The sequence below is a fragment of the Lacerta agilis genome, chromosome 7 (assembly GCF_009819535.1).
Source record: "Lacerta agilis isolate rLacAgi1 chromosome 7, rLacAgi1.pri, whole genome shotgun sequence".
In the NCBI taxonomy this organism is placed as follows: domain Eukaryota; kingdom Metazoa; phylum Chordata; class Lepidosauria; order Squamata; family Lacertidae; genus Lacerta; species Lacerta agilis.
The window spans coordinates 61,003,561-61,027,402 of record NC_046318.1 but is presented as its reverse complement, the minus strand read 5'-3'; the positions used below and the strand labels follow the sequence as shown (position 1 = coordinate 61,027,402).

Genomic DNA, 23,842 nt, shown 5'->3' with positions numbered 1-23,842 from the left:
ATCACCTCCTGGCAAATAGAAGGGGAAGAAATGGAGGCAGTGAGAGATTTCACTTTTTTGGGTTCCACGATCACTGCAGATGGTGACAGCAGTCACGAAATTAGAAGACGCCTGCTTCTTGGGAGAAAAGCAATGACAAACCTAGACAGCATCTTAAAAAGCAAAGACATCACCTTGCCGACAAAGGTCCGTATAGTTAAAGCTATGGTTTTCCCAGTAGTAATGTACGGAAGTGAGAGCTGGACCATAAAGAAGGCTGATCGCCGAAGAATTGATGCTTTTGAATTATGGTGCTGGAGGAGACTCTTGAGAGTCCCATGGACTGCAAGAAGATCAAACCTATCCATTCTCAAAGAAATCAGCCCTGAGTGCTCACTAGAAGGACAGATCCTGCAGTTGAGGCTCCAGTACTTTGGCCACCTCATGAGAAGAGAAGACTCCCTGGAAAAGACCCTGATGTTGGGAAAGATGGAGGGCACAAGGAGAAGGGGACGACAGAGGATGAGATGGTTGGACAGTGTTCTCGAAGCTACTAACATGAGTTTGGCCAAACTGCGAGAGGCAGTGAAGGATAGGTGTGCCTGGCGTGCTCTGGTCCATGGGGTCACGAAGAGTCGGACACGACTGAACGACTGAACAACAACAACAACATTTCATGGGGTGGCATCTCTGATCCTGAGTAAGCTACACAGGCTGCGAGAAACCCTTTGGATGATCTAACCAAGAGGAGAGGGACGTGTGCCCCTCCATTGTGGAGGCTCCATTTAATTTGTTAGTCACTCCTTAGACTTTTCTTTCAGTGGACGGAAGACTGGATGCTGGAAGGAGATGCATTTCATACCGAGTAGGTGGATATTTAAGAGGCAAAAGCTTATGATGAGAGAAAAGAGGAAGATGTCATAATATCGAGCCCACACTACCCTTCACAGGCTTGCAGGCTGCACTTGGCTTTAGAAAAGCCATTACAAAGCATCAGATTGGAATGAGAGCCGTCTCCTTTCCCTGCCTGAATGTGGAATTTGCAGGTAATCAGGGTTCTGAATCCAAAACCCCAGTCATCTGCCTTAGTGCTATTGCACCTGGAAACTAGTCTCGAGACATCTGGATATGCATTTCGTAATTTGCTCTTTGGGCAGTGACATCACAATGTGAAGACTATGGCTCATGTCACTGCTTTTAAGACATACACCTTTAACTTTTTAATGGAGATACTATGAACTGAATGCGTTTGCTTGTAACAAATTCCAAGGAGCTGGAGCCAACTATGGATTTACATGCTGCCGTTTGTTTGCAACAAAGCAGCAGGGGTAGCAGCCTATCATCAGGCTGACTGGCTGGTTACAGTTAAAAAACAATTGAAACGTAACATTATAGAACAAGTCCTCCTTTCTTTATCTATCTTTAGAACCCTGGCATTCTCTTGCCTGTTATCCTAATGAGCACTTAAGCCAACACAACAGGAAAATAACAACGATAAGCTTTGGATTTAACATTTCTGGGAATTTAGGCAACAAGCTATTAACAAATAATAAAAAATAGGACTCATACTATTATCATATTGCCCTCAGAGTCTGGGGAAAACCCAAGATCCTCAAAAGCACTAGCGCTGCCTTGGGGGAATAAATTTGAGCTCACAACTAATGAGCAAGCAGAGTGCATCTTATGTAGTGTGAACGGTTCATCTGCAAAGACCCTAACATTACCTCTAGAATTAGCTGAAAGGCTATTAAACAGACCTTGGGGAGCTCTTACAGCTTAATGCATGCCTGAGACCACCTGGCACGTTCTGCCAAAGGCATCTAGCCTCCTTCTCTAGCAGTTTAGACATTCTAGGTGTGATAAATGAACACATATTGGGGCATATGGGCATTGCCAGATTCACGTATAAGCTGAACAAGCTATAGCTTAGGGCCCCCACTCTCTTGGGGGCCCCAAAAATTTTTAAAGGAAAAAAAATGGTGTACATTTCCAAAATATAAGATAAAAAAACAAATAAAATAAAACCTACACACAGCAACAGTGTTTTGTGTTATGTAGGCTACTATTTGTTACGTGCAAATGGCTTTCGATACCTATTAGGTCCATAAATTACCATACAGCATATATTCAACACAAAAACAGCAACAATTTGTTGTTGACAAAGGACAGCTGGACATATAAAGGGTCCTATTACCTTTAGTATCTTAGGGCCTCATCAAACCTAAATCCGGTCCTGCATATGGGTATTAAATGGAATATCTGTAGATAGGTCATGTGCAAATCTAAGGGCCCGTCCACATTTATGCTTGCTTTTTACTGCTAAAATGGAGCAAAGTATGTCGGGTTTTCTGCAGTTTGTTCTGATTGAGAGGTAAACAGCGGGTTTTCCTGGGGAATTCGGTGGGGCAAAACGGAAAACCACTCAGAGCCATGCCTAGAAAGCACGGAACAAGCAGAAGTGCGGACAACACCCCAAACACAAGAGTGTTCAGATTACGTGGAGACTGCTGTCCAGTTATGCAGCTGTATGCACGAGTGCTCTCTGCTGATTTCCTGATGAATATGTGCCGGTTGGGAGTAGGGTGGCCATTTGCAATTCATCATCAAAAGAAAAAGTGGACACATAAAATTCACACATTCTCTCACATTTCAGCAGCGCCCTGCACAACACTAAAATTTGGCACTCCCCCTGCCCCTCGCACTCTGTTCTACAGCATTGTTTTGGCACCCCCTTTAGTGGGGCACCCTGTGCGACCACACTGGTCACGTTACCCTAAAACTGACTCTGGTGTAAGGGTGCACATTTTAAAACAATGCCTATAATTTGGACAGAGATCCAATACACCTCACCATAGTGGAGCAGCGTACCTTCCAATGTTTACCCAATGAAAATAGGGACATCTTATTCAATAATAATAATTTTACTATTTATACCCTAGCCGTCTGACTGGGTTGCCCCAGCCACTCCGAGCGGCTTCCATGGTATATAAAAACACAATTAAAACATTAAAAAGCTTCCCTGCACAGGGCTGTCTTCAGATGGCTTGGGGTCATATTTTACTATTTCTACTCTCCAACGTTCCTCTGATGAAAATAGGGACGCCCTGCCATACCTGCCAATATTTCTCCGCTGAAAATGGGGATGTTCCGGGATCAAATCAGAAACTGGGATGCCTACTGCAAATCTGGGACTGTCCATGGAAAATAGGGACACTTTGAGGGTCTGGGGCAGACTGTGACCAGGTGACCTGTGTGTGTGTGTGTTGGTGCTGTCCACCTACTAACTGGTGATGAGGAACTTCAAAGCCCTGTGCTCACCTTCTTCATCCTCAAACCAGATAAGGACCAGATAGAGCACTTCATCAAACAGAGGGCTGTTCCCCTAGAGAAAAACCTGTTAGCATGATGAGACAACAGTGACACCCCCCCTCTCCCATTAATTGAATGCACAGGGCTATGATGTGGTGGTTGAAGTGTCAAAACTCCTCGCCATGTGTAGAGAGGACCCGTTCTGTGAGTTTACAAACTAGTCCTTTCCTTTCCCTTTTCTGATAGGGTAAAAACAGCCCCCCGCTGTTTCACAAAGGAATGATGGGTGGGGAGGTTCAAGGCCACAGCTGGTGTTAATCAGAGTAATCAGTAAAGCTTGGTAAAGGTAGCTGCAGATTTGATTCAAGGCCTCCATACAACAGCTGAGCCCAGAGCCTCTAATTGTAATTTTGAATCATCTTAAAGTGGAATTTTGAGCCCTGTTCCAGCAAATGGCAGGGAACTTGAGGGTCGGTCTTCCGATTTGCATATACTTCGCTTTCACCTTTCACTGGGCTACAGATAAGATATACCGGCAGCAGAGCAGCTCTTTTGCTTCTGACTAAAGCTCAGAGTTGACCTCTGCAGCAGCTCTAAATATTAAGTAGGCAATTATTTCTTTTAGCTCATGATTGACCATGTTCTCCTCTGAACTGTAATGCAATAGTGCAATTGGCATGACTTTCCCAGTAACTGCATCACAACCTATTGTGGTATAAATAATGCTATGTTCAAAATTGCAACCCACTCTGGGACCTGAGAGTGATGGTGGATAATAAATCAAAGGAATAATGGAAGAATGCAGTTTCTGAGGAAATCATATACACCAATGCAAGGCAGAGGGGGCAAGCCAGAAGAAAAGGGAGCAAACCTGGTTGGCTCCAGAAAGAAGAAAGAAAATGATATACAGAAGCAATGTACACAGGTTAATACATTAGCAGGATTTTAAGAATACTTGTAATTTTATTATGAATGGACAATAAGTAATTCAAATGGTTAAATTTTTACAATGGACATGTAGTATCTTGATATACAATGGAACCAAGGAAGGCAATAGGGGGAAGTCAATTTGTTCTGTTTGGATTCTTTTTATTATTGTTGTTGTTGTTTGTTTTATTTTTGTTACTATTGGAAAATTAATAAAATGTTGTATTAAAAATGCTTCCTAATATTAATGACACAGCCCAGTTCTATGCATGCTTACTCAACAGCAAACCCCACAGAGTTCAAGGGGACTTTCCCCAAGTAAGTATACAAGACTGCGGCTCTTTGCAATCACTGGTTCAGTGATGTATTATTATTTGCATTTAACAAATTGGAAATCGATAATGACCAATAGCAACTTGCCCAACGCTACTCACTGAGACAATGGCTATGATGGCACCTGAACGCACATCTCTTAGGCTCATGCTCAACATCCTATACAGAAAAACTGGCTTTTCTAATCAGAGACACCAAGGATCAACCTGGAGATTAGTGACATACTAAGCACTGAGCTATGGTCATGCCTCTTTTCAAGCAGATGTAGAATAAGGGTGGGGAACCTGTCATATTCTTAAGTGGACCCCTATTCACATGGTTGCACACCTTCCATGCACCACAGAGGACTCCAAGAGAACAGCAGAATGCCTGCTTTACGAAACTGGAACTACATCTGAGGCCAGATTACATAGAATAGGCAGAGGGCTGAAACACAAATAACATACAGGGTCATGGTGATCTACCATTGAGCTATGATGAGCCTTCCTAAAGAGGCAAAATAAATGATAATATAAAAGGGACATGGGTGGCGCTGTGGGTTAAACCACAGAGCCTAGGGCTTGCCGATCAGAAGGTCGGCAGTTCGAATCCCTGTGACGGTATGAGCTCCCGTTGCTCGGTCCCAGCTCCTGCCAACCTAGCAATTCAAAAGCACGAAGTGCAAGTAGATAAATAGGTCATGCTCTGGAGGGAAGGTATATGGCATTTCCGTGCGCTGCTCTGGTTTGCCAGAAGCGGCTTAGTCATGCTGGCGACATATACGCTGTACGCCAGCTCCCTCGGCCAGTAAAGCGAGATGAGAGCCGCAACCCCAGAGTCGTCCGCAACTGGACCTAACGGTCAGGGGTACGCCCCCTAAATAATAATATATTTATACCCCGCCCATCTGGCTGGGTTTCCCCAGCCACTCTGGGTGGCTCACAACAGAATAAATAATAAACAAACAAACAAACAAACAAACAATATGATAAAACATCAAACATCAAAAACTTCCCTAAATAGGGCTCCTTCAGATGTCTTATAAAAGTCAGATAGTTTAAAAAAAAGTCAGATAGTTGTTTATTTCTTTGACATCTGATGGAAGGCGTTCCACAGGGCGGGCACCACTACTGAGAAGGCCCTCTGCCTGGATCCCTGTAAGGGAACCACCAGAAGGCTCTCGGAGCTGGACCTCAGTGTATGGGCTGAACGATGGGGAAAGACAAAACCAGAAACTGGGAGTTACAAGGGAGATGAATTACCCATTTTTGTTATTTTTGTAGCATCTTGTTTAGAAACACAGAATGCAGGCCATGGGCACCAAACAGGGTATATAGACTGGTGTTCCATGGCATTTCATAAGCTATTCGTAAAGCAGTTTTACCAGGAAAATTCATATTGCAGAACCATACTGCCTTCCTATAGGCTGCCTATATGACTTTTCAATAATGTTACCCACTCTGTATTGTGCGTGTCGATGGTGTGAAACAGCTCGTGAAGTTCCTCTCTGCTCAGAATTCCATCAGCGAAGTAAGCTTTGAATTCATCAAAGGATAGTTTGCCATCATCTGAAATCAAAGACGTAGAAGGAAAATTGGTTGCACAGATGGCTGGTTTTTCCCTTTAATCAAATTGATTCTAGGAAGGTGTTTCTTTAAACAACAACAAGTTTTCTCATTTTTATTATTTGCATAGAGCTGAGATCTAATACTTAAGGGGGGGGGGGGAAGAGGAAGCAAGAGAGCTAACAAAACCAATGATCAATAGATAAGCACAACAGCAGGCTATTTCATATCTTTCCTTAGGGAAACACTTTGCAAAAGATCCAAGCATCAGTGTTCAGTATCTCAGTAGCATCGGGAAGAAGGCAGAAGTACAAGGAGCCTGAGGCTGGAAGTGAAATGTGGGTGCTTAAAAAGCAATATATCAAAGTTAGCCCAAAACTGGAGATTTTTGTTTGAGGATACACCCACTTCATGTCAATCCAGCCAAGACTAGTGATGAATCTTGGTGAAATGTTTTACCCAAAGCTTCAAACTTGTTAACACCTGTCATCACCTAGGGCTGATCTTCTCAAGGCTGGAACCCCTACCACTCCAGTAATAGTTGAATTACCAGATCTCATGCCAATTCTCATGTACAATTATTCCCAGGACAATGCAGAGCTGGTGCGTGAACTTCTCACCTGACATGCTGCTATTCCCACATGATTTAAATGGGACCTGAGCACAGGAAAGCAGAAACCCCACCTGTAATGGGTGGGGAGGGTATGAACCTGGCCTGGTGCACGCTGGGCCATCAGTCCTTCCTTGGCCCCAGAACCAAAACTCCTGGACCTGGCTCGCCAAATTGTTATAAGAAAAGAAAAACTGCTCCTTTCCCCTTATGGGGTACTCAAGAGCCCGTACAGTGTCCTTATGTAGGTTCCCTATTGGTAGGAGAAAATAACAGATGCCAACAAGAGAATATTGAGAAGCAAAGCAGCTAGTAAGCCTGATCTTTATTAAACTGTTGCAACAGGGTGCTCACCGCCCCCCCCCCATGCAGGCGGCAGGAGGAACCCAGAACATTGGTGTGCAAGCTCTTATATAGATTTTTGAAATTCCAACCCTGTAGCTCAAGGACACCCCCCTATACATCATACATACATCACTGAAGGGGTGACCTACAGCAGAAATCCTGTTTCATAACAGAACCACATGTAAAAAAAGGTTACGTGAGGAAGAAGAAACCCCTTCCCGTCTGTCGCTACAGGAAGTGTGCCACAAAGCTGCTATTATTTGAAGGAGTGTGGACATACTGGTTAATACTTTGCTGGGAATGTCTAACAGAGTTGCAGAACATGGTTGCCGATTGCTCCACATTAGACCCCAGATATCTCCCAATGTGTGCTGCTTCTCCATGATTTTTAACCCAACAACTTTGGTTTCCTGCACAATTGTGCAAAACAGTGGACTGATTTCTGGAGGTTATATGCAAGGTTGAGGGTGTGCACAGCCCAGTGGTTCCTACACAATTACAAGTTAAAAACCAACCCGAAGGGGTTCTAATTACTTACTGGTAGCTGGCTTTTTAAACAACAGACCCCAAACTTGCACACAGTCAAGCACAGTATCTTCCTAATGTGAAACACTGACTGAATGCCAAGAATAAATTTGCCTTGATAAATAAGTGATTTTGTAAGTAGCTTAACTTCTACATCCTCCAGGCAACAGGTTCGCTCAAATCTTAACATAATGTTACATGCCACCCCTTTCAGTAATGCATGCTTCCAGGGGTACCAGGCATGCTTTACACAGGGTCTGTGGTTCCTTTTGGACAATTAGGCACAGCAGAGACTACAGTGCCTTTCCGATATATGGTTTTATTTACATTATACACACACACACACACACACACATCCTGAAGCTTTCAATGGAGAAAATTCAGCACATCAATATCCCAAAGAGGGTTCTGTCCCTCTCATTTTGCATAGCACTGCTTCCAAGAACCCGACACCAGCATCTCTCTCCAGCAAATTGCTTCTTAATGCCAAACTGCCATTCTAAAACTATGGTACTGCCTTTAAAACTGCATCCTTCTGCAAATGAGATTTGCCTTGTTGTCCTTTGACTTGCCAGTGGCTCAATACCCCAAAGGAAATTACCGGTAGCTTTCACCCATGTTGATTGCCTAGGATTAAAGGGGGATGGCTGATACTCGATTTAGGAAGATTGCCTAGGTTAATTAACTCTTCATATATGCTAATCCCAGGGGATTAACAGTGGCTAACACACATCTTAAATACACATGAGTCTGGCTAATACTTCCAAAGAAATTGGTTTTGGCACCCACAAACCTTAATTAAAACCCAGCTCTAAATTTATAGGGAATTTAGGACATCTTGCACCCCCAGATTCATAACAATATTATCATGCTGGATCAAACATATGCAAAACCATGGGAAAACCTAGAAAAATGGATCTCCTAAGGAAAACGTGGAAATTAACAGCCATGCTTAATAAAGGAGAGAGGTTTAGAGAAGATATTAGTGAATGGAATCTGGTAACACAATGAAGTTAACTCTTTATTCAAGGAAGCTGAAACAGCGCAGGCCTAGTGATCCTAGAATCCTCTTCCCAGTAAGTCTTGCTGCTATGAGGTACAGTCGTACTTTGGAAGTCGAATGGAATCAGTTCCGTAAGTCCGTTCAACTTCCAAAACATCCGGAAACCAAAGTGCGGCTTTTGATTGGCTGCAGGAAGCTCCTGCAGCCAATTGGAAGCTGCGTCAGATGTTTGGCTTCCAAAAATAGTTCACAAACCAGAAGTCACCTCCGGGTTTGCGGCGTTCGGGAGCCAAAACTTTCAAGAACTAAGCTGTTTGAAAACCAAGGTACGACTAGTTGCAAGGACAGAAGGTCCCCTCCTTCCCACTGTTCTCTAATGTTCCTCTTCTTGAGGGTCTTTCCCAAGCAGTCACAGACTGCATCTGCTCCCAACCGCTCTCTACTCTTCCCTCTTCTTTGTGTGTTCTAGGAGACCAGGAGAGAGGGGAGCTGGTCGCAGAAGGAGGGGGAGACTCCTTGGATTTTCACCAACCTGCCTCATCGCTGCCTCTTGCCCCCCCCCCTTTTCAGCCTCTGCTTCTCCCACAGAGTTTGAACCACTCTCTGCCACAGCCTCTTCCTGCTCACTAAACCCTGTTACCTCTTCAGCTTCCAACACCTCCTCCTTCCAGTCTGTTCCCTCTTCTCCCTCTGACCACTTATCGTCATTCCACCACCAATCCTCCGGCTCTGAGCCTTCTTCCCCTGAGGGTTCCCCAGCTAGTGCCTCCGACCACTCCTCTGCCTCCAGCCAGTCCATGACAATATGTTTAATGAGAAGAGCTCAGAAATGGCAGGCGCTAAGTGGATGGCAAACTGCTTGCTTGGGGAGGCACTTGTCCCCCAATCCCTTCTGACACCATCTATGATGGAAGTGGCAGCCCCTATGATGGTAGTCATCTACAGATTTTTGTAACTCTTGGTGGAAGAAGCTGTTCAAGGCTGCCTAGGCAGGCATGTGGAAGTCAGAGGGGGCAGAGTCTCCCTGCCCCAAAAGTGCATCATCAAGCACCAAGGTTGCATATGTTATTGTCCAAAGAAGGCTGAAAGCTTCTCCACACCAGATTTCCTGGCTCTCTTGTAGAAAAAGTGAAGTAAAAAATAAATAAATAACCATCTCTCAACCCTCTTTAGGGCTGTCTCCAGGCTCACAGTGGCCACAAGAGACTAGCCCCCAGATGACACAAGATGTGTCTTCTTAGAAGGGCTTCAGCTAGTTTCTCTCAATGACTTTCAAAGTACAGTAGAAGAAAGATGCCAATTTTCTGTCCTCTGATCTTTCCAAAAGTTCACATCTTGAAGACAAGACGAATCATGAAATGAAAGCCTTCGCTGAAATCCCATTTTCTTCAGATGAAAAGTTAACCAAATGCAGTATCATTTCCCCTGGCAACATATCTTTCGAGAAATTATTTCACCCACCTTCCTGATCTCACATACTCTCATCCTAACGTGTTTCATTAGCATTTTCTCAAGTAGTCATAGAAACCTGTTTTGAGCACTTTGGAGAATAAACTAAACTCTAAAATGTAATATATATATATATATTGTTTTATATGAGAATGGTATTTATCTTTGGCAGATTACCCACCAACAATGTGTTCAGTAAAGGAAGATTATACGGACTTTCCCAGCGGGCTGCAGTCTAACACATAAATCCTAACGACAGGATGTAAACGTTTTCCTAGGGAAAATAGGAAACTACCTTACATATTGAAGCAGACCAGTAGCTTGATACCTTCTACACTGACTGGCAGCAGCCCTCTTGGGTTTCAGGAAGGGGACACTCCCAGCCCTAGCTGGAGAGGCCGGGGATTGAACCTGGGACGTTTTGCACTAACATTTAGCTACCCAGATCTTACTTATAGTGAGGAGCTTAGGACCCAAGGCCCAAGCAGCTATTCTGGCAATGGTTCCACCCAGACAGATCCATCATATTAAAACAATTCAGTGCTTCAACAGAATTAAAACAAACAAACCCTCTCTTACACTGTACACAATTTGACAAGGGTATTATTAAACCAAATCCATGCAGCAAAACTTTAGATACTCTTTGGGGTATATATTAAGTCATTTTCCTATAACGAAAAATGGAGGAAGAGGTTCCATTGAGTAATATTAATTTATGGAAAATGCATGGATCATAGAACTTAAGGAAAATCTACCAACTGCATTGGCTCAGAGGATACATCCACTTCAAAAAGACTTTGGGGGTGGGGTGGGGGGAGGGAGTGTTGGGGGGTTGGTCACAGTTCTTTTTTGCACAATATAAACTCTCTACACGTCATGTATTCTCAGTCAACTATGGTGTGCCTTTTCTCAGTTCTTAATTATTGTCTGTCTTTTAGGAATGTAGTTAGAAGGAAATGTAAACACTGCACAGATGTTTATTCTCAGGACCCAGTTTCTATGTGCAACGCAAGATTTCTGCTAAGATCTTGTATCGTGCAGGGGGGTGGGTAGCAGATCTGGAAGTCAAAACTGAACATATGAGGTTAACACATGAAAGCTCTTTGCCCACCTGTCCCAGGACTTTCAACTATAACTAGCACTTATCATTAGGTAAATTAAAGCAACTACCTCAGGTTGTGGATGCTAAGGTGGGGAATGGCAGTGAGGTGCTGAAAGATGCAGTGTGTCTGTGTGCCATGTGGCCTGCCTGGTTCTCTCAGGTGCAGTGAAAGATGCTGTACTATTATTGCCATAGTTGAAGCAAGCATCTTTCTAGAGCAGGGGTCAGCAAACATTTGCAGCAGGGGGCCGGGTTCACTGTCCCTCAGACCTTGTGGGCGGGCCGGACTATATTTTGGAAGGAAGGAAGGAAGGAAGGAAGGAAGGAAGGAAGGAAGGAAGGAAGGAAGCAAGCATTCCTATGCCCCACAAATAACCCAGAGAAGTATTTTTTAATAAAAACCACACATTCTACTCATGTAAAAATACACTGATTCCTGGACCATCCGCGGGCCGGATTTAGAAGGTGATTGGGCCGGATCTGGCCCCCGGGCCTTAGGTTGCCTACCCCTGTTCTAGAGAGAAACTCTGTTCTCTGCATCTCTTTTAGTCCCTGTCTGAACTGCTCGCCTTTCTACAGACACAACATTAGTACATTAGCACCTGTGGCAACAAATCACTTGTACTTGTCCACCTATTTTACTTAACAAAACCAGATCTGTTTTGCACATTTGACCAGTCAAACAGTCCTTCTACTGTCCAGAAAGCAATCTTCCAGTGACAGAAAAACAAGAACAAACCTGTCTTGCCACCAGCATCCCACAGATAAAACCATCAATGCTACCAGTACTACAGAAAGCCCATTTCAGAGCACTCTATAATCCAATGCAAAGAATCAAACTAAATTTCCCAATGGAATCCCTCAGTTCTTTAACACTACAATTCTCTGAAAATAAATAACTGGACTTACCATTTTTATCTGCTCTTCTCAGCACCTGCAAAGAAATAAATTCACACTTTTAGAACATTATACTGATGGCACCTCCCTGGAACTCCTAATGACTGCTCCCAACGGCTTCGTGTAGATGAAGGCCCAAAGACCCCATTGGCAAATGGGATGATACCTGTTCCAACCCAAAGATTATAGTGATTACAATATCTCAGTACAGGTATTATTTCTGGAGGTAACATTTTCTGTTGGATAAGGGATGGTGAACGTGTTCCAAAGAGCATCCATGCAAAGTGGGGAGTCATTTTCAGTCATGCACAAATCAGCAACTGCATGGAATATGGCTACCAACTTGTAGTGGTGGCCACCAACCAAAGATGGCTTGGGAATATTTTGCTCAATGTGAGGCTTGAACCCATAACCCTGAAAAGAAAAGTCTTGTGTTCTACTGGCTGAGCTATCCCAACAGTATTTAGCACATGATATAATCAACATGCAATAGTATTTATTATTTAGCAGGATCTGACCATTTACAGTGAATGGGATTCAACATTTGATGCTTTTCAAAACCTTGTAACCTGACACAAAACACTATTTTAAAGGCTTGTTGTTTTCCCTCTGCCAGGCTTAGGACAGCAGCCGCTGCAGCTGAATGTACCTGATGTAATCTTATACTGTCTTAATTTACCAGCTTCTTGTGCACAGGATTTCCCCCTAGATGCCTGATAAATGCCAGGCATCCTTTCTCTACATGCTTACAATATTAATTAAGTTGGCATCTCTGATTGATGAGATGGACTGGTTCTGTTGCAGATTTTGGTCTCATTTTTTTGTGCTTCTCTAGGTTCGCTTTGTTTTTTTTACAATGTTTCCTTTTTACATAAATAATTTTATAGATTTAATTCTAATTAAAATTTATTTTTTTAAAAAAATGCATTTATATTCTTTTGTGTGACCTTTGAGGACCTTTTTAGGGTGGAAAAGTGATCTATACAATTTAATATCGTATCGCATCATATCATAGACAGCCTATCCAAGTACTAAATGAGATATAGATGTCCTTCCATTTTCCATGGCAATCAACTAATATTCGAAAGCAGTCTGCTTGTCCAGAAGATAATGACCCAATTAGTAGCTTGAAGTTTTTAATTTCCATTCATATGTCTTTAGCCACTGAAATAAATGGGCACAACTAACCCACATAAACAACAACCGTTAATGCATTAGAGGAAAGTAAGTATAATTTTGCTCCTACAAATGATGGTGTGGATTGCATTTTTTTTACGGTACTTTGATTTGCTCTCCCCATTTGAAAGGCTAACTTGCTTCTCTTTCTGTGACTGCAATCCTACCCACACTTACCTGGGAGTAAGCCTCACTCAAATGCAAACAGACTTACTTCTGAGTTGACACGAATAAGGTTAGGATTGTGCAATGAGGTCCCACCCACCCCCATTCTTATTTTTATTTACAAGTGTATCAGAATGCAACTTCCAAAGCTGCACACTTAAAACAGGAATAAAAAAATCTCCAAGGAAATTATGCATTGAAGATTCCCGCAATGCCCATTGAAACTATCACAGATCTTTCTTTCTACTAAAGTATACATATCCGGTAGCAACCGAGCAGCAAAACGTTTTTTCACCTCCCTAATTATCTTATCAATTTCGGAAGCGTCAGAACCCCATAAGATATGGATGCCTATGATCCCATTCTCCAGTGCTTTCTATTTAAAAGTGTTAAATTTTAGTCTGACGGAGGGGTGTTTAACTGATTCACTTGTGCCATTTCTCACACCCCCATCCAGAAACTAGGAACGTAACGAGAGACAGAGCTGTCAACCTTCCTTTTTTTGCATTGGGAGAGATGGGGCGGGGGGGGGGGGAGAGAAGAAAGAATAAACCCTTTGTGTTGAGACACCGCGCCTGCGATTTGTCTCTTGTAGGGCTCAGTTTTGGGGATTATTTACCCCCATGGCATCTAAAATGTTTAGGATCAAGATTTTTTAAAACCCAAAACCATGTTCCAGCATGGTCCCCTGAGAGCTGCCGGACTCTTTCCACCCTGTTATAGAGACAGGTGGCTCATAAATCTAATCATCATTATCATCGTTGCACGGTAGACAAACATTCAACAGGTGCAGCTTGCCTCCTCGGTCCGCAGATGCAGCGAGCGGCGGAAGCTTCACCTGTGGATCGTTTGCAGATCTCGGAGGCGCAGGTAGGAGCCCGGTGGGGAAGAGGCGGCCACCCCGGCCCCCACCCCACTGCACCCCTCTTCCCTCCTTGCCCCCTTCCAAGGAAAACTTTCCTAACCGAAAGGCGCCTCAGCCTGCAGCCATCCAAATGCAGGAGATGCTGAAGCTTGGGGGGGGGGGGAGAGAGAGAGAGAGAGAGATCGCCAACAACCCAAGCGCAATAGCAACAACCCAGAGTGACAGGCGCCCTGCTTACGTCGAGAAAGATGGAGAGCCCTTTGGTCATGGTCAAGGCAGCGCGGAATTCTTCGCAGGAGTCCGCGGTGGAGGGAGACGTTTCCGCGCTACTATCGCTACCATCCGCCGCGCCGTCCATGTTGCAGGCTGCCGCGGCGAAAGTGCCGGAGGAGGGCTGGGCTAGGTGGGAAAGGCAGGCGCTGGCGGCTCCTCCCTCCGGGCTAAAGGTCTCCCCTCTTGGCCTTTGGGGTTGTCCTGTTGGGTCCCTGTCTCCGCTGCTCCGCCCCTCGACGGGCAGAGGAGCGAAACGAAGGCGCGCTCTCGCTCGCCGCCGTCGGCTTCCCCTCCTCCTTTCCTCCCCTCCGCCTTTGGGGAACTCGGCTGCCTGCCGCTGAATCGCCGCCCGGCGCGTTCTGAAGTCGGCCCAGAACCTTATTCTGTGAAGCAGCCTGTGAACGGCTGCGTCTCTGAGCATGTGCAAAGGGCCATTTCCTAGTGAGCTGTACAGCAGCGGCGCGCAATACCGTTGCTCGGCGGACGTGGCAGATTTCGGGGGTCTCGTGTTTCCTTAGCAGCTGGGAACACGTTGGCTTTCCGGCCACTTTTAAGGCAGGATTCACCCACCCAGGCCAGTATCCTGCTTCCTGCAGCAGCCAATCAGGTGCCTTTGGGAACTCCACAGGTGGGGCTTGAAGGCAGAAATTGGTAGTCGGAGATATACTACTTCCGATCATGGGGGCTCCATATAGGCTATGTTCACATTAGAAGCTTAAAATGTAGCGAGGGCCATTCTCGCCCTGCCCCCAAGCTGCATTTCAAGCCAAACTTGCATGGTGTGTTCACATCTGTGTGAGAAGGGGCAAGAATGTCTTCCTTCCCCAACTCATGGGATCTTTTTGGTTCTCTCTCCCCTGCAATCCCTCTACCAAAAACAAAAAACAAAAAAACTACTCATGAAGCTGCCCTCTGCATATGTGAGACAGCTGTTAGGGTGTTTACATTGGCACTAACTCCACATCCAGTTTTCTGTATTGTTCTTGTGCAAGAGTGTGCAAGCTTCCTTGAAATGCCTTGGTTGGTAAAGGTAAAGGTAAAGGGACCCCTGACCTTAAGGTCCAGTCGTGTCCAACTCTGGGGTTGCGGCGCTCATCTCGCTCTATAGGCCGAGGGAGCCGGCGTTTGTCCGCAGACAGCTTCCGGGTCATGTGGCCAGCATGACTAAGCCGCTTCTGGCGAACCAGGGCAGCGCACTTGCACGTGCTTTCGAACTGCTAGGTGGGCAGGAGCTGGGACCGAGCAACGGGAGCTCACCCCGTGGCAGGGATTTGAACCGCCGACCTTCTGATCAGCAAGACCTAGGCTCTGTGGTTTAACCCACAGCGCCACCTGGGTCCCTCCTTGGTTGGTAGAATGATGAAATTCATCATCATAATCATCATCATCATCGCTTCATACCTTTACATTTCAGGGCAGAGTCCCAGAACTGACAACAGATGCTAAGACTTGGGGCATGTACACTCGGTGCGATGATGTGTATTCAGTGCTGGATGCACGTGCCTTTTTGAGGTGCTGTGCACACAACATCATCCCCGCGTCATCCCTGTCCAACACTGCTTGCTGGTCTAAAGTGCATTCCGCTGTAACGATTGCAATCCATTTTGTGTATGCTGTTGTTGGCACCCGTCTGTCTCAAGAGACAAAGGAGTGTGCCACCAGAGGTGAAGTCAAACGGCTGCATTATTACCTACCTAAGTGACCTCCCTGGGGCGCAAGCCTGGGCAGTGTGTATGGAGGTGCTGGGCTGCCCAGTCGACAAGACCCCCTTCTTGGCCTCGCTGGTGTGATCCAAAGGACAGCAGAGCAATCAATACATTTTGCACAGCTTGGCTGCAGGAGTTGCCAGAAGGAGGTGTACAAGACACCATCCAACTGTCTTAGGGACTCCACTCTGGATTTGTGTAGGATCTGCTCCTTAGCCTTTTCTTCCCCCGAAACTATATAGGATATGGTGCTTGCTATATATATGCATGTGCACACAGAACATGCTTTCTCAGGTCACCTCCACGAAATAGACAAAATAGGAAGCAGGGCAGTAACTTAGCTGCCTCTGCATATCAGTATATCAACACACTAGTTTCCGGCTGCTCTCTTTTGAAAGGCTGCAGAAAAAAATATTTTTAAAAAAGAGGTTTCCAGAAACACTAATGGAGGGGAATAGAGAACAGCATCACACACTAGTGTGAAAGCATGCCCACCTGTGTTCCCAGACAATATGGAAAGTAGCTGCCACTTTGGGTGACATTATCACTGTGGCGCAGTGGGTCAGTGCATCTGGCTGTTAACTGGAAGGTTGGTGGTTCGAGCCCACCCAGGGATGGCTGTGAACAGGATCCCTGCATTGCAGCTGGTGGGATCAGATGTGTTAGCATTTCACTCCTCCATTGATAGATATGTGATTGATAGATATGTGTACCCCAGATGGGCGGGGTACAAATAAATTATTATTATTATTATTATTATTATTATTATTATTATTATTATTATTATTTAGTTTCCAGGCTTGAAAACTGTGAGAACGGAAGCTAGTCTTATAGGTATCTCTTCCGCTTTGTTGTACTGTTGTACTTTACTTTCTCTCTGTGTCTCTAGGAAAAGAAGGAGGGAAGGGGAGTCGCCATGATTGCTTTCTGCTGTATACATGTATATTGCTTAATAAATACTTAGAATGCACACACCAAGCTCCACTTTGTTTCTACTATACTCTGCTGAGTTGAGCGGTTGAGTGTGCACATAGACTTCTGTTATGTGTCACTGGAAGTGTGCCGGGACTGGAGATTTATGGACGTCCCAAGCTGTGCTTCATTAGGAACACGCCGGAGAGGTTTGTCTCACCCCGGGGGACTGTGTGGACCCCCAGGCGTTATTCTGAACCTCAGACTCCCTTCCAACTCTACTACCATTCTATGAGTCTACGATCATGAGACTCATTGCAAACAAAAGAGACTTTGTGTACAAAAGTGCACTGTGCAAAAAAGGACCCCTGTGTGTTTCAAAGGCTATACTGTATATGTGTACACAGCCTTAGGCTGCAGACCATATACCGTATTTTTCGCTCCATAAGACGCACTTTTTTCCTCCTAGAAAGTAAGGGGAAATACCTGTGCGTCTTATGGAGCGAATGGTGGTCCCTGGAGCTGAATTGCCCAGGGGCCAAAAGCAGATTGTGCTTTTTATTTTACAAAGAGAAAAGGGAGTGTTGAAAGGACCAGGCTCAGCAGCTGATCAGCAAGAGATCGGGAGAGAGATAAGAGTCCCGGCTCCCTTTCAGCCCCGCCCTCCTTTGTTGAATGTGCTGCAGAGGGAGGTTGTTTGTTTCCCCAGGACATGTGACTGGCTGATTAGATTATCTGTCTACAAACAGTAGAAATGGCTCCCTTTCCTTAAGATTTTTTCAGAAATGTGAGTTAAACCCCATAAAAATGGGGCTTTTCCTCTTTGCTTTTCCCCCTTTGCAAAAGGAGCTTTGCTTTCCCCCCTTTGCAAAAAAAGCTGCAAAACCTTTAGCTGATCCTAAAAAAAAAACACCCAGGGCTTTTCCCTTTGCAAAAAAAGCTGCAAAACCTTTAGCTGATCCTCAAAAAAAACCCAAAAACAAAACAAAACAAAACAGGGCTTTCCCTTTTGCAAAAAAAAGCTGCAAAACCTTTATCTGATCCTAAAAAAAACAACCCAGGCTTTTCCCTTTGCAAAAAAAGCTGCAAAACCTTAGCTGATCCTTTAAAAAAGGCCTTTTGCCTTTGCAAAAACAGCTGCAAAACCTTTAGCTGATCCTAAAAAAAAAAACCAGGGCTTTCCCCTTTGCAAAAAAGCTGCAAAACCTTTAGCTGATCCTTTTAAAAAAATGCCTTTTGCCTTTGCAAAAACAGCAGCAAAACTTTTAGCTGATCCTAAAAAAACAACAACAACAACAACAAAACCAGGGCTTTTAGAGGAAGAAAATCAGAAAATTTTTTTTTTTCTTGTTTCCTCCTCTAAAAATGAGGTGCGCCCTATGGTCCGGTGCGTCCTATGGAGCGAAAAATACGGTAAACTAGGGAGTAAATGCCATTGAAGTACTCAGCGGGACAAACCTGCTTAGGATTGCTCCATTAACCTTGGCACAGATTGTGTGACGCGTCTCTTTATCTGCACAAAATGAATCTTAGCGCCTATCATCTACAAAGGCAGAGGATAGGAGGGATCAAAGAGGGTTTCCTGCTGGAAATTTCTGTTTCGGCCAATTAAAAACATATGCAGCACAAAAAGTCTTGAAACAAATGCACAAGGAGCAAAGGAAAATGAGAGAGGCCTCGCTGTGTCAACAGGATTAAATTTTAAGTGGTAGAAAAGCTAATTTTTGACTGGTTGTTGCCATCAAATAAGATGCCCAGATACAAAGGTGGACTACAGTCCTGAATCATTTACAACTGACATGGCAAAGAGAATTTTCTCACCCTGCATGACAAGCTGCAAACTGCCCAAACAACTCCTTGTATTAGTATCACTCCTGAAGTCTTTGCCATCTGTGTAACTTGTGCTTTAAAGGGCGACATATGCAAAAGACAGACTCCTTCCACTAAATGTAAAATATAAAGGTCCAGGGAAGGTCCATAGTTCAGTGGCAAAGCATTTGCTTTGCGTGCAGAAGTTCTCATGTTCAATCCCTGGCTTCTAGGTAGGGCTGAGAGAGAATCCCTGCCTGAAACCCTCAGAGAGCCACTGCCAGTCAATGTAGACCGAGTTAGAGGAGTGGACTTAGCACAAGGCAATTTCCACAATTTCAATATTTTTCGTGTCTGACTTGTGTCACCATCTTCATTAGCAAACTTCTTTTCCTTTGGTCATATAGGGCTTCTATAAAAGAAATCCACAGGCATGTGCACATTTTCAGTCAAAATAATCAGACGGTAAAAGCAACAATGATGTAATCCCCATTTTCTGTAATGGGATGCTTTAAAAGCTCTTGTTGCTCACTTGTTGACAGTCAAAACACGAATGAGTGCTATGGCGCCCTCTTGGGGAATGATGCTGTATGGCAGTTTAAGACACTAAAAATAGTTTCGGATGGTCAAAAGCTAGTGTTGACACACAGAATATTTTCCACGGTTATGCAGGATCTCTTTAAGACAGAAAATCATTGTGTTGCGTTTTTTCTTTTGCTAGGAATAAACATGTGTGAAAAACTTGGTACATCCAAACTAGGCAACATTCCTTTGTGGGAATTCAGTCCAGGGCAAAAGTAAAAGTAGCCCTGTTAGCTCATAAGGGGGTGGGGGAATCAAAATCCGTGTTAGGGCAAAACCTTTATTAGGCCAACTAGAGTGTCGCAAAACAGTGTGCAAGCTTTTGAGTTCTCGAGACCTCTTCAGCAGGGTAAATGGTAAACAAAGCGAGGATTTAGCAGTGGGTGGACAAAATAAGTTGGTAGGTGGGGAAATTCACAAAGTCTGCATCTGATCAAAAGGTGAAATGTAAGAGGAGGTAGCAGACATTCAAAAAAAGAAGCTCTTTGGTGCTCTGCCAGTTTCATAGAATCATAGAATCCTAGAGTTGGAAGAGACCCCAAGGGCCATCCAGTCCAACCCCCTGCCAAGCAGGAAACACCATCAAAGCATTCCTGACACATGGCTGTTAAGCCTCTGCTTAAAGACCTCCAAAGAAGGAGACTCCACCACACTCCTTGGCAGCAACATGAGTAGAATGTGTCCTTTTATTTAAAATGCATCTCTGGGTTGTTTGTGGGGCCTGCCTGGTGTCACCCATGCCCCCTTCTCACACTCTTCAGGAATTATGAGTGTCTCCTGGCCCTCCATAGGTGCAGGAAGGCTTCAGGGACAGGGAAGAAGTGGAACAAGCTTCCTTCCATTTACAGTTCTCAGGGTCCAACTCAGGCTGTTGGATTCGATGCCAAAATGGGAGGGAGACAAAGGAAAGATGTCAGGCCTTGCTGCCTCAGCACACGCGGGTGATGCTGTGGTCTAAACCACTGAGCCTCTTGAAATTGCTGATCAGAAGATCAGCGGTTTGAATCCTCACGACAGGGTGAGCTCTCGTTGCTCTGTCCCAGCTCCTGCCAACCTAGCAGTTCAAAAGCATGCCAGTGCAAGTAGATAAATAGGTACCACTGCGGCAGGAAGGTAAACGGCATTTCTGTGCACTCTGGTTTCCATCATGGTGTTCTGTTGCACCAGTAGCGGTTTAGTCATGTTGGCCACATGACCCGGAAAGCTGTCTGTGGACAAATGCCAGCTCCCTTGGCCTGAAAGTGAGATGAGTGCTACACCCCATAGTCGCCTTTGACTGGACTTAACCATCCTGGGATCCTTTACCTTTACCATACAAATCTATGCAATGTCAATTGTTTTCATTTGAAATAATATTTCAGTACTAGGCCTGGCTTTGTAGTATAAAACCATTTGTACTATAGAATTCAGCCATATGAGAGTATGTGGGGAATTTTCTTTTCTTTTCTTTTATGAGAGAAAAAGAGAGGGAGGGGGGAGAGAGGGAGGGAGAGAGAGAGAATCTAATTTGCCTCCTCTTTCTTCTACAGCTTGTCAGATTATTAAGTTTTCATTTAGAAAAAGAGGAGTACTGTACCAAGATATTCAGACTGTACAAATTATTTGCAGCAAAAGTGGGCAGCCAGCATGTAATGATTTTGTGCTTCCAGCCGAAAAAAAAATCACTAACATTGAACTGAACACGAAATTGGCTGTTTCATAACTAAAGTACTATCTAGAGTTAAGTGGCGTTCTTTGAAAGAGTTCCTTTTAGCTGAGCAGATTTAAACAATCTCCATCTCTAATGAGTCAACCACATCATTTTTTAATGGGTAGTGGTTCATGCTATCCTTAAATGATTGAAAAATGCACTGCATAATGGCCCCATCAAAAACATCATTATGGATCAGATCCTTTTTCTAGCCCTGGGCTGGGCAGAAATGTGCAGAACTTGCACTGGAAGATGAGACTGAAAGAGCATCCTGTTCATAAACTAACCGCTTGTTCCTATATTCTTTCCACAGACAAAAAACAGAAAGCAGAGGCTTTGCCAAGCTATCAAGGAGCACACTGGACTTAGGCTGCACTTAATCTTAACTGTCGGGTATTGGTTCACATATGCATGAACATCATGTGACCTCTCACAATAACAAAAACAAAGAGACCATATAGCAAATATAAATGAGATAATATGACTGAAGTAGGCTGCTTAATTTTGTTAGAAACCATGCTTGTTCTCTAAGCAGGGAAGAAGGGAACAACAGGCAACAATTTAAAAGTGTTGTATATGAGGGGATAGGGAGAGAGCAGAGGAAGCTCTCTCCCCCAATGGCACCTGCTTGAGTGAAAGCCTAGAGAGCAGGGCCAGCCCTACCGTTAGACAGGGTAAAGCAGCTGCTGTGAACAGGAAATTCTGGGGGTCTGTGAGTGGTGGTGTGGTGTTGCTGCACACAGCGGTATGTGCTTCCTGTCCTTCACCTCCTAAGAGAGCCTGCTGCCCTCAGGGGCTGCCACACATCCGGGATTTCAAAGGAGGCACTTTGTCCTGGATTTTAGGCAAGTAAGTTGAAAAAGCTCAACTTAAAAAAGGTCCACAATGTGTGTACATGTGTGTGAACCACCTTGTCCTTTGCCTCGGGCAGCAAAATGGCTTGGGCAAGACCAGAGAAGAGGAAATGGGAGAAGGTGTTCAGCCCCACCATCTAGGGAAGATCACCATCACACAGGGCACTTCCAAGGAGGCTGTATGGCTACAATGCTGCAGCTTTCATTGGGAATGAACCACAATAAAATCAGTGTGTCTTACTTCTTATTTGTCAGAACTAGTGGGTGATAGGCAGATGTAGATTTGTGTGAATAGAATAGAACACAATAGCACAATCCTATGTCTACTCTAACGTCCTCTTTAATTCAGTAGGTCTTACTCCCAGGTAAGTATGTATAGGAATACAGTCTAGGTCAGGCATAGGCAAACTCGGCCCTCCAGATGTTTTGGCCTACAACTCCCATGATCCCTAGCTAACAGGACCAGTGGTCAGGGATGGTGGGAATTGTAGTCCAAAACATCTGGAGGGCCGAAGGTTGCCTATGCCTGGTCTAGGTGGTAGTGGCACTTGGTGACTAGCTGAGTGACAGCCAAGCACCCATTTTGCTACGTTTCAAGGGATTTATAAATTTCCACTCTGCAGAGAGACCCATATTCCTTTACTGTATTTTCTATTCTGCTCTGGGTGTCTTACAGCAACGTCCTAAGCATGCCTACTCAGAAATAAGTCATGTTGAATTCATTTGGGATTACTCTCAGGTAAGTGTGGTTGGTCCCACAGCACTTATGTAGACAACATTTGCTAATTTTCTATTACACATTCAAAGCTTTTTAATTTCAAAGCTTCTTCAGCATGCCCTCTGCTGGTTTGAAGAGAGAATTGTTTGAATTGTATGAAAAGGACAAATTTAGTTTGTGAATTTACTCAGTTCATAGTGCTGTAATTTTCATTAGAGAGTCTTCTAGCATCGTAATGACTTACAGATTTATATCACCATAAATATTCTTTTTTTTTTTTTGCAGTAATAGCTTACCCCTCTAGAATTTGTCATCAATTCCATATAAATGAACAGCTTGCTATTTTCTGAGTTATATCACTGAGAAAATTTTGCATTGACTCATCTGAAAGTAGCATTATTAAATTGCACTATGTGGCCATAATTGCTTCATCAAGAAATGCATCATTGTGTTAAGGATCTTACACATTTAAAAAGTGGAATATTTTGTTTCCCAATAAGTTATTTAAAACCTGTAATTGGATCATATATAAACATTTGCTCCATGGGGTCACAAAGAGTTGGACACGACTAAACAACAACATAACCACATAAACATTCTACATTTCTGTTCCTTGAGTAATTAGAAAATAGGAAAGTAATCTGAATTAATTTATCTCACTACTTGTTTTTGAGTGAGGAAGCATCAAATGTTCACCTCCCACTCCTGTAATCTAAAACTATAGGGCCCCAAGAGATCTTTAGCATCAAATAAATCAGAACATGTAATACTGTATGTCTTTGGGGTGTGGACAGGGCCGGCCCATTCATGAGGCAACTGCGTCAGATGGCTGGATTCACCCTGGCAGCAGATCCCAATGTCAATCATTCCTCTCCCTTGTTGCTGATGTACTGTATTTTCCGGCGTATAAGACAACTGGGCGTATAAAACGACTGGGCGTATAAAACGACCCCCAACTTTTCTAGTTAAAATATAGAGTTTGAGATATACTCGACCACAGATTCTCCACCCGGTGTATAAGACGACCCCCGACTTTTGAGAAGATTTTCCTGGATTAAAAAGTAGTCTT

The 23,842-nt window shown here is 44.2% G+C and overlaps 1 protein-coding gene across 1 annotated transcript in view; it reads right to left on the bottom strand.

Moving 5' to 3' along the window:
• NECAB1 (N-terminal EF-hand calcium binding protein 1) overlaps positions 1–14,656 on the bottom strand; it is a 41,287-nt gene extending 26,631 nt beyond the window's left edge. The window contains exons 1-3 of the mRNA XM_033155538.1: positions 14,465–14,656; positions 12,036–12,057; positions 5,987–6,095 (exon numbers count right to left, since the gene is read on the bottom strand). Coding sequence (XP_033011429.1) covers positions 5,987–6,095; positions 12,036–12,057; positions 14,465–14,587 — 254 coding nt within the window. The 5' untranslated portion in view covers positions 14,588–14,656. The remainder of the gene's footprint in view (positions 1–5,986; positions 6,096–12,035; positions 12,058–14,464) is intronic.
• Positions 14,657–23,842: the final 9,186 nt, after the last annotated feature.